This window comes from Dermacentor silvarum, chromosome 1 (genome assembly GCF_013339745.2).
Source record: "Dermacentor silvarum isolate Dsil-2018 chromosome 1, BIME_Dsil_1.4, whole genome shotgun sequence".
Lineage (NCBI taxonomy): Eukaryota > Metazoa > Arthropoda > Arachnida > Ixodida > Ixodidae > Dermacentor > Dermacentor silvarum.
In genome coordinates, this window is record NC_051154.1 from 304514949 (window position 1) to 304526756 (window position 11808).

The 11808-nt window shown below is 49.2% G+C and overlaps 2 protein-coding genes across 2 annotated transcripts; both read left to right on the forward strand.

Annotated features, from left to right (window-relative positions):
• Window positions 1–338: 338 nt before the first annotated feature.
• Window positions 339–2250, forward strand: LOC125942232 (neuropeptide-like protein 31). Its single transcript, XM_049660403.1, has 2 exons — window positions 339–404; window positions 1824–2250. The coding sequence occupies exons 1-2, from the start codon at window positions 393–395 to the stop codon at window positions 2127–2129; spliced, it is 318 nt and encodes a 105-aa protein (XP_049516360.1). The 5' UTR covers window positions 339–392; the 3' UTR covers window positions 2130–2250.
• Window positions 2251–7481: 5231 nt separating this feature from the next.
• Window positions 7482–9104, forward strand: LOC119442073 (uncharacterized). Its single transcript, XM_037706797.1, has one exon. The coding sequence runs from the start codon at window positions 7482–7484 to the stop codon at window positions 9102–9104; it is 1623 nt and encodes a 540-aa protein (XP_037562725.1).
• Window positions 9105–11808: the final 2704 nt, after the last annotated feature.

An 11808-nucleotide genomic window follows, 5' to 3' on the forward strand; every position in this document is an offset into this window, starting at 1 on the left:
AAAATAGAGACCCGCACGAGTGCGTGCGAACGCCCCGGGGGCGACCGGAACCCTAAATTACGAGGATAAGGTTACCCCCACTTTCCGAACACACACCTTGCGCGAACGGCGGTCGGCTTTTCTTTTCGATCGCGTTTAGCGTGACGTGTACCTCCGTGTGGCCGACTCCACGCGTCGACCTGTGCTGGATACAAAAGAAGTCGCGAAACGTGTTTCTTTTTTTCTCTCTCTCGGACATGTGCAGAATGCAGACCGGCTGGAACGACTTCTTTGCGAGGGAACCCTGGGCCCTGAAGGGAGGCGGTACCGGGGGAGAACACCACTATATAAAAAGGCCCCCGGTGAGTGCTCAAGTCGTGTCACTGCCAGCAGAGCCAGTAGCAAGCCCAACCATGAGGTCCCTGGTAAGACCCCGAGACTCCACCCGCTTCGCTTGCAGCCGGCGCCTCGTGTGGAATATGTGCACTTGGAAGATGGCTGACCTTGCTTCCCCGCACTGGATACTCCCGTCGTACGGCGAACATGCAGCCAGTTCGCCGCACGACTTTGGCGTTCATTTAGCTCTTATGCTGCGCGGCGGTTTTCGCCTTTTCGTAGTCCATGGCTTTTCACTTCCAGTTTATTGCTGTCTCGTCCCTCCAGAGCATGCTTCCTTAACTCCTGACCTAGTGTTAAGGAAGCTCTCTGAGTCAAAAGCGTCGCGTTGCTCTCACTTTTTCTTGTTTCGTTCGCGCTTTTCTTAGAAAAGCCGATGCAACTTAGAAGCAATATGTAACTATCTGGCTAAGTTATTATAACGGGAACCTTTTGCTTGCAGAATTATAGTTGCTTGACAGCAGCCGTAATGTACTTTTTTTTTCATCAGCGGGAAAGCGTGCAAATTTTAATATATCTGCTGATTTATGTTTATGCAAAGGGGCTGTCCATGTTGACAATCAATCTACATGCCATGAATAACCGGGGGCGGAATTCAGAAAAATTTTCTTTCCTAAATGCTTTTTACCATTGTGGGGCTCCTTCGCGATTGGCTGGCATGTTAGCCAGGTCTGGCTAACAGCTTTAGCGAAAAATCTTCTTTGTGAATACGGGCCCCTACGCTCACTCAATTGTTATAACGAGAATCACTACGCATCGACCTAATACTTTCTACGTTTAGTCATTCCTTCTCAATTATTTTCATGCTAAGCCTGTATATGTTGCTTATGTTGAACAAACAGTTGTCCTTCGATTCGAACAGATTAGTCCTAGAACATCGATCAAACAAATCACTTTTTCTTTTATTTCTCAGATCATATCTAAGACGATACTACCAATGCGTAAATCAATAACAGGCTGATAACCAAGAAATCGACCACTTACCTCGCCATTTCCTCTCAAAACTCTAATAATTATTTGCCTAGAATGTATTTCGGGTAGGCGCTATTAATGTTCCAAATCAAATAAGCAAACTAGCAGCGACCACTGTCTGTGAATGTCAGTTGATGTGCAGCAATATGAGCTACAGATTTAAATGAATGCCCTTAAAGCTTCGACAACTTGCATAACGGCAGAGCTGCATAAACCTATACCACAAACGCAAATGAGACATTATGCAGGAGACGAACGAACACGTGTAAGCAGTAACAGCAGCACCAAACGTTGCTATATATAAAAACGCCCATTGAGTACGCTCGCATGCTGTCGCATTTGCCTCTTTGTAAAACTGCGCAGACGCAGCTTGTCGAATGTTTACGAATAAGCTTTAATATCCGCTGAGCGACGTTGCAAAGTAGTCGCTTTACGGACTGCCACTGTTTTGACATCTTCTTCAATGCTTCGTGCAGATCGCCATCGTCTTCTTCGCCCTCGTTGCCACCGCCTTTGCCGGATACTTTGGAGGCTACGGTGGTTACGGCGGATATGGCGGACTGGGTGGCTACGGCGGATACGGCGGCCACGGCGGCTATGGTGGATACGGTGGATACGGCGGCTATGGCGGCTACGGCGGCTACGGCGGCTATGGCGGTTACGGTGGATACGGCCACGGCTACCCGGTCGGCCGTGCGTTCGCCTACCACACGCATATCAAGCACGGATACGGTGGATACGGACTCGGTGGATTTGGTTACGGACACGGATACCACGGCTGAAGACACGACGCGCTGACCCTAAGTTTCGCGCTTTCTGGTCCAAAAATTTCTTGTTTCAGAATGTTCCTTCGCCGAAAATAAAATCTCAGCGAACCCAAATTTGGACTTCGTCTGGTTTACTCAGTATCAGGGGTGAAACTTACAAACTGTATTGCAAGAAACACAGCGGTCGCAGAGCAGCATTTGCGCACATTCTGTTTCAACGTCTCAGCGCAATGGGTCAACCACCAATCAGAAAAATAAAGTTTGTTCTTTCACTTTTTACGCTCTCTTGCGTGCTGCCGCATGACCTATACAAGAGACGACGGACGGTGACTTGCTGAATAATCAAACTACATCAACAGAATGATGCCTGTACAGAAGAACGAAAATATACAGGTCTCAAGATAGCAAGTCTTTTTCTTCATAGTTTCAGAAGTATCCTTCTTCTGCCATCAAAGAGCTGTAAATGAGCAGCAGTATGACTGACTCATTGGTACCTCTTATATATTTTAATGTCCCCCCAAAATTTATTGAACGTATTTAACAAAGTTGTGGAATCTCCTTTGTCTTAAATAATATTGTGGAATTCATATCCGCCAACACGAAGTATTCTAGTGATATTTGTTGAAGTAGGGTTATTGAAAACGATGGCCCTTTCGCCGTGCCCCTGTTGCTTTTGCCACACCGCACACGCTGAAAGAGGGAGGGGGATGAATAACTGTCAATGCTCCGTCGCTTAATGTTGTGTTTCTTTTGTTTTTACACTGATAATGTGACAGCTACTATACTTATGGCGTCAGCGCTAACGTCTTGCCAAACTCTGTGGTTCTCACCTCGATTATATGCACCCACATGGAGGGATAACGCAGAACCAACGATAAAATTTCAGACAACAATGTCGTAACACACAATGTAGCGAGTGGAAAAATCAACTTAAAGTAGAACACGCGGTGGTCATGAGGCGTCATATTTCACAATCACAGCTGATTCAGCGGCGTATTTCCTGCTTGATACAAACACAATAAGTGCGTGGCTCCTCTTTTGTTTATTTTGTAATTTTTTTGTTACAACTGTGGACAGCGATGCGCTCGTAAGGATTAAATGGGTGCAATTGTGTGTTCGTTACCGGCCATGGACTCGATTTCATGGCTCAGCTGTGTGCATAAAAAAGCGCTGATGCCGGCACACGTCTCTCGTGCTTTGACAGGACGAGAGATGCCCATTTTCGGCAATCCCAGGCGGCTGACATTCTGAACGGTTACACGGACGTTGGCCGATGCCCTCTAAGCACATTTACTGGAGAACATCGCGAAACTTACACTTGGTGTGAAATCTCATACAAGTGTATTCACCTTTGCATTCAATGTGTACGCAGAACAGATGCGTCGTAATTTTGGGTACATCTTGAGATCCGTGGTTGTAGAAGCGTGTTCTGTTGAGCTCGTATATATAGCAAGTGCAACAAGTCTACGTAGCGTTCGACAGGTTCATAATTACACGACAGGCCTTTAGTTACCAACAATTACACCTCCTCCTGTATTCAGATATTCCCAGATTTTTGCAAAGTAATCCTATAGGTGCAAACGCACACCGGAGCAGGCTAATGTAATTTAAGCATGGCAGTCAAGGAAACTTGAGCGATTACACGTTCTTGCACTACGGATAAGGCAAAATAACTCAGACCACATTCGCTGCAGACCGGAAGTTAAAAAGTTGAACTATTGGGCTTTTATATAAAGTGGCCTTCCTTTTTATTGGTTTTCTATACAGCAAACTAGTATGGCGAATGATAACACTTCTGAAGATTTTATTGGTGTTAGTTATATTTATTTTTCAAAGTGGCCATTTTTTCAAACGTAATGAGGCTTCTTACCGAGAGCCGTATAGTGTCTCCATTGCGCCATCAAGGAGACTGATAGGCGGTGAGCATTCCAAGAAGCTACCTGAGAGCAGTGAGCCCACCTCAGAGTTCTATGGAACGTTACATGCTGTGCGCAAGTGAATAATATTTCGTTGTAGTTTACGACAGCACCGACTTGCGTCCAGTACGCGATTTTGTAGGACGTTAAAAAGGGTTGCGGGGCCTCTTAACCCTTTCTGTCCCAGAAGCGTGTGAATAGTGCAAACAACATTCCAGTTTTTTTTCCCGGTATATATGTTCGAACTGAGTATGGCAGAAAAGTTAAGCATATGGTTTACTTTTATTTTCACTTAAAAAGCAACACGAGGACAAGTGGTGTTTGTGCATCTCCTGTAGTTGATGCTCGCGTCACCGTTTCCTTTTCTTTATCATGGCACCGTCGTCGAAGTAGCATATGTGAAATACCCGACAGATATGGACGCAGGCCAGAGTGCCTGTTCAGAATCCAGTTTGCAGAATGCGGGTAGCGGCATCAGCTTCATGCGTCTGCCGTCACAGAACTGCTGGAACCACCCAGAAGAAACAGCGCTATACTAGTGATAAATTTCGCACCCTGGGCTGGCTTAATGCAAGTATTCTTTTTTGCTATATTCTATTCCTTTCTTATCATCCACGTACCATTCATGGCCGGCCGTCCTCGGGGAATGACGTAAGCGAAACGCTACTCGGTCCGCGAGCGAAGTGCGAAAATGAATAGCACTGGAAGAGTCGTTGCATTACACCTGCTCTGCCTTATTATTTATCGAATGTCGCCGTTCGCTGCTTGAAATAGCCGTTCAAGGATGTATGTGGTTACAACGCGTGGGCATTACTTTGAGGCAGCCAAAGAAAAATGAAGAAAGAAAATGCCTTTTTCCTTTCTATCTTCGTTTTAGTTCCAGCGAGACACTTAATGATTCTAGATGCAGCAGAAGTATTCATTCCTCCAGTGCTGCCCATTCCACCAAAACGTGTCTCAAGTAAAGGGAGCGACACAAAATGTGTGTCTGCCAAGCCTCCGCATTGATTGATGATGATGTGAGAGTTGCAGCGGGCTCAAATTTGAACCTGCCCACCCAAGTGCATCGTCTGTGGGGACGGGCATCATACTGGAAACATACAATGCAAGTACCGGTACGCCCGCCCGCAACCACGCACTACCCAGCCAGCTACCGGACACCAGTCAAGAACCCGGGAGCAGACGCCAGCCCCTCGAAAGTCATCGCGCAGTGCAAGCAGTGCGCGCTCCGCCTCCCGTGACCGCAGCAACAAGCCCCGCCAGGACCTCACATGGGCCGACCGTGTAAGGAAATCGCCGCCTGCCTCCACCCAGAAAATTCCGGACCACAACGAAGGGGAGCTCCGGGCCCTGCGGGAGGAGGTAAGCCGCCTCACAGCCCTCACTCAGCGCTCACTTGCCTCTCCTACTCTTTCTCTCTCAACTTCACCTCCTACTCTAACACAAACCAACACCGCTCCCCCTCAATCACCACCCTCAAAAAAACAACGCATCACTCCCTCACCGCCTGCCTCCGGGCCGACCGATGTCGACTCTAAACTGAAAGAGCTCTCCGACCAATTCGACAAAAAACTAAAAAATCTTGAGATTCGCCTCGAAAGTAATTTCAACGCCCTTCTCTCTGACCTCACTACGAAATTGGAAACGCACATTGAACGCTGCATGGAATCCATACTCCAGAAGATGGTTGGCCTTCTCGAAGCACGCCTCACACAACTCCCCCCGCTCTCTACCCCTCTTCTCCCCACAGCACAGCCTACCGCCATAGAACCCCATATCCCAATAGATACCAGACTCGCCCCTCTCATCCATCCGCCTACGCTCCAATATGGCGGGACGGGGCAACAGTAATTATCTACACATCCTAACCTGGAACTGCCGCGGCTTCCGGGGTAAGCGCGCGCCCTTGCAGCTTCTACTTCCTACACTTTCCCCAACGCCCCAAGTCCTTCTTCTCCAAGATACTGCCACTCAGGCCGGACTCCCCGGTTACAACTCCACACACTCTGACACCACAAACACACCCAGGGCATCCACACTTGTGCACCGTACTCTAACACATAAGACGCATTACATCACGTCAGAGACGCCCTGCGTGATCACCGAAATTATCCATCACACACATACACTCCCATCCATCTTTATTGCCAATATCTACCACCCCCCATCCAAACCGATGGCCACGTTGGAGTCCCTCCTCCGAGAGCTGCACCGCCTGGTAGGGAAGCACCCCCTACTAATCGGTGGGGATTTCAACAGTCAACACACTGACTGGGGATACAAAACAACCACACACAGAGGTCGCAGGCTCTGGCTGCTCCTGCAGAACCTCCAACTTTCCGTCCACAACAATTTTCAGACTCCTACGCGAATCGGCAACAGTGTCAGCATGGACACTAGTCCGGATCTGGTGCTCAGCTGCTCCCTCCGTGATGTGACTTGGACGAGAACACAACACACACTGGGCAGTGATCATTACATGATACAAGTCACGGTCCCATTCAAGCCACCCCGGCACACCTACATGACACACAAACTAATTAACTGGGACGCTCTCCGCACCACGCGAACTGCCAGTCCTGACAACCCCATCACCGACATCAACGACTGGGTAGACTCTCTTCAGACTGACATCCAACACCATACGCAGCAGATTGAAACCACCACAGACGTCCCCACCCTAGACTCCCGACTCGCCCACCTCTGGGAGGCCTACCACAGTCTCCTAAAGAGGTGGAAACGCGGTAAACATAACAGAACACTCAGAAAACGCTTAGCCACTCTACAATCTCAAATTCAATTACATTCGGAGGAGCTCTGCCGCTCCAATTGGGGACAAGTATGCGACGGCATCGCCGGGAGACTGTCCGCAAAACGGGCGTGGCAGCTCCTCCGACACCTCATCGATCCGTCGAAAACAAAAAACACCACCCAGCACCATGTCACCCGGCTCATACACGCACACATAGACAACCCCGATGCTCTCTTGGATACACTCCGCGACACATACACCTCACCCGGCATACCAACTCCTCTCCCCTCATATACAGGACAGGCGAACCCCGAACTCGATACCGCCATAACAGAGGCGGAGGTCAGAGCAGCCCTCCTGACTCTCCGCACCAAATCTGCACCCGGCGCCGACCAGGTCTCCAACACAGCGCTCCGTAATCTGGACGATCGATCGATCGCTCGTATCACGGAGTATTTCAATCAGTGCTGGAAGGAGGGCACCCTCCCCCAGTCCTGGCGCCACGCGAAGGTAATCTTCATCCCAAAGCCCAACAAACCACTTACACTCCAAAACCTTCGCCCAATCTCGCTAACCTCGTGTCTCGGAAAGCTTTTCGAGCACGTGGTATCAGCGAGACTCACACAGCACATGGCAGACCATGACTTATACCCTCACAGCATGGTGGGATTCCGTCCCCATTTGTCCGCACAAGACGCCATGTTGCAAATCACCCATGACATCTTCGACCCGCTCATTCCAGGCCACACCAAGGCAGTCTTGGCTTTGGATTTATCCAAAGCCTTTGATCGCGTTGAACATCACGCGATCATGACTGCACTCTCCCCACTGAATGTGGGTGCACGTACGTACACCTACATTCAGGCCTTTCTCACAGCACGCACGGCTGAGCTTCGCTTCGGCCCGCTCACCTACCCCACATACTCTCTAAAAAGCATCGGCACCCCGCAAGGGTCCGTCCTCTCACCTTTCTTATTTAATATCACTCTGATCCCCCTAGCACGACAATTGGCAACCGTTCCTCACCTGAAACATACTCTATACGCTGACGACATCACGCTATGGACTACCCATGGCAGTGATGGCACCATACAGGACACTATCCAAGCAGCCGCCAATCTGACCCAAAACTATGCAGTCAGCGTAGGACTTTCTTGTTCCCCAGAGAAGTCCGAGATGCTCTGCATCCGTCCCAAGAACCGCAACTCACCCTGCTCCCCCATCGTCATCGAACTGGAAGGCAGACCGGTACCAGAGGTGAAAACTCTCCGGATATTGGGTATGCTTATCCAGAGTGACGGGAAGAACACTACTACACTCCGCAGACTCAAGCAAGTGGTGGGGGCGATCTCGCACCTCATCCGCCGGGTCTCGTGCCACCACAGGGGCATGAGGGAGCGTGACCTATGCCGCCTTGTTCACGCCTTTGTGCTCAGCCGTGTGCTCTACTCCACCCCCTACCTCCAGCTCTCTCGTCGTGAAACTGACGCCATGGATGCTCTCATTCGTAGAGCATACAAAGTCGCCCTCCACCTTCCCATAAATACACCTACCGACCGACTCTTACAACTTGGCCTCCACAACACAATCGGGGAACTTGTAGACGCACACCGCCAAGCACAATACCTTCGCCTCACACAAACCGACACTGGCCGGTGCATCCTGTATTCCCTTGGAATCCGGATACCGGCCAACGATCCGACATTACGCCCCATATCAAGACCCTTACACCGCGAACTTCTCATTAAGCCACTTCCCCGTAACATGCACCCCGACCACCACCATAAGCGCCGCAGAGCTCGCGCTGCAGCCCTCCACCGATATTACGGCTCGGAGCCGGACGCCGTATGGGTGGACGCAGCCTGCACGGGCGATGAAGCGGTCGCTGCGGTGGTGGATAACACTCTCTCCCCCATCGGAACACACACACTCCCCCCAGACACCTCTCCCGAAGCTGCAGAGGAAGCTGCCATTGCCCTGGCCATCGTCAACACAGAAGCCCGGTATGTTTTATCAGATTCCAAAACTGCAATCCTAAATTTCGCACGAGGCCGAGTCCACGTTCCTGCTTTTTGCATACTGGACTCGCCCGCCGCGCCCCCGCCCCGTCATGTGGAGCTGATTTGGGTGCCCGCGCACTGCGGGAATCCTGGAAACGAGGCCGCAGACCTCTTAGCCCGAGGTTCTTTAAACCGGGCTCTTGCGGCCTCCGATCCGGGATTCACGAAGGAGCGCGCGCACACTTTCAACGAGCTGACGCATGCCTCCAAGGCGGCGCGCCAGCTGTACCCTCCACCGCACGAATCCCTTAGCAATCGATAAGCAACCCTTTGGCGCCAATTACAGACACACACTCTCCCCTCTCCTCTCATTCTTTCTCACTATCACCCACTTTTCCTCACTTCAGCCTGTACTCTCTGTCCGGAACCTCGCGCTTCTGCTCTCCATCTCCTTTCTCATTGCCCGGCGGATCCTCCCCCGCGGGGCCTAGAGCACCTGAAGACTTGGGAGGACTGGGAGACCCTGCTCCGCTCCGGAGACCCGGTCGTGCAGACCATTGCCACTGACCGGGCTGCCAGCGTTATGGACCGGACTAACATAAACGCTTGAGTGCCGTGGGGTCGTGCGGGGGCCCTGGAGCCTGCGTGCTCCAAACTCCCCAGTCTATATAATAAAGTTTTTATGATGATGATGATGAAGTTGACGGTGAGAACGCTGTGGTTAACGCGCACGCAAAGTTATAGGTATACGGCTCTCGATTGCTTGATGGAGCGACTTGTAAGTTTTAAGGAAGTGCCTCGAAAGAACAGCCAGGTGGAAGGGTTTCGAACATCGCAGATGTATGGTCGGCGTCTAAACTTACCGTACGGGGTACCTGACAAAACGTTGAATTTGGGAGCGGTTTGAAACCGTAGTGAGTAGAACCACACAACGCTGTTGTTCGCATATACTAGCTATACTAAGAGAATGGAAATCCGAATGCCAGGCTACGTATCCTGGCTACGTATTCAGCTTCGTGTATTATACAGTTCGTGTATCATCTGTCCAATAAACACATATTCTGAATTTTCTTTGCCTTCAGTTGTTTCACAAATACAATATCTTTGTAGAAACTTTTTGAACTGCTAACAAAAATATTGGTTTCGCTTAGTTTTGTGAAACATTTCGTAAATATTTTTAACTTGCATCACTGAAACGAACATTTAGTCTGCTACAATATTTTCTTAAGCAATACATGCTGAAGCGTTATCTGCGAAGGCAAGAAAATTATTTCCTTAGACACCCGATAAACGGTCACTTTCCTGTGATAACGCAAGAGTTATTTGCCAGAAACCACACCCGCTACAAAAAGGAAAATAGCATGCAGTGTGATCAAGGCGAATTCCCACGGGTCGCGAAAGTGGGGCTCGAACCCGGTTCTATGCCAAGTGCCGTGACATTCGTATGAAGTATGAGAATTTAAGTGCGACTAATAATTACAAAGCCAAGCAAAGAAAGCAGAAAACTAATTATGATATAATGTTAGCATGGAATACATTTTAATATACAAAATATTGAATTGATATGGAAATATTGAATATACAAAATATCTAATTACATTTGCCGTAAATAAGGTCAACACAAAAGCCACGATGTTATAAAAATCGGGGACCGAATTTACAAAGCATTTCGTTCCTAAGTGTTCCTTGCCAGTGGCTAATTAAATGTCGAGTAAGACGATTGGCTGAAATTTTGTAGTAGGAACAATTTTAGCGTGTCTTTTTTTTCTTAATACGGGTCCTGGGCCAGTATTCACGAAAAGCTCTCACGCGAGAATTGTTAATAAGAATAAAGCCCAGTCAGTCCTCACGTTGGGCATATTATTAATGAACGTGGCCGACGAACAGCACATATCCCTTACGATCTAAAAGCTTTGCGAATACTGGCTCTAGAAACATTGTGTGAATCACTGGCGCCATCTGTTAATCTGCGCACATATGGACATGACCTTTTGTCTGCTAGCCTACTGTATCTCTAGGACAGAATTCACAAAGTTTGTCACTCGGAAGGTTTCTTTGCCATTGGCAGGTCGCCTTCACTAATATTACGTACACCTATAGTGTAAGGATTGATGGCGGTTGTACGAACGTCTTTATAAAAAAATTAATGCGGCCTCCGGGCCTGCTTTAAGCTCCATCTCCTACAGCACAGAATCCAGGCCAGACTCCATGAAGTAGCAGAGGAGCGAGTTATGATAAATGTACACCCATGTACGGAGGCCATCTGGATGACTAAGCGAGATGTGTGGTCGAGGAAGGTGCCTTCTTCTAATGTTTTCAGTTCCAGGGCACTTTCAGACTAGGTGAGCTGCGTCGACAGGTATACCTCTGCGCCATTACACATTGGACAGGGCAGCCTTTCTGTCAGTTCTTCGGCGTCTCGAGCAGGTCGTTGACGCCATGGATGGATGGATGGAATAAACTTTATTGAAGTCCTGCGGATCATGATTCATCACGAAGCGGGCCGCCCCCGTGCCATGGATGGTTGAAATATTCTCTTATACGAACAATTCTCGCGTAAGAGATTTTTTTAATAAGGGCCCTGGACATTGCGAGGGTCGTGGCGGGGTGATGGTATAAAATACCGACCGGGTTTGTGTTCAGTACAAATGTTTGTCAGATGGCTAGCGCCCATAGCCTGAAAAGGCACGATCGAATCGTTGAAGGGGGCAAGGGAAGTTTTCCTTATTCAAGGCTTTTAGGGAGTTTTAGTATAGCGGAAAACAGCAAACGCAAGGATTTAGCGTTATCGTTAGTGTTGCGTGCTGCAAACTGCGCATGCGCAGAACGTAAACGTAGCCAGAACTTGTACGTGCGTACGCTATTTCCGGAATATAGCGTTCAACGCTAACGTACGCAAGGGATTCCGTACGTAGGGCAAGCTGGCGGCTCCTGTTAAAGCGAGAGCCGTTCACTTCGCATCTATCGAGTCGTCGGCCTGCACTGTTCGGCTATTTCGTTCCCCACTAATGCACGTGTTTGCTTTA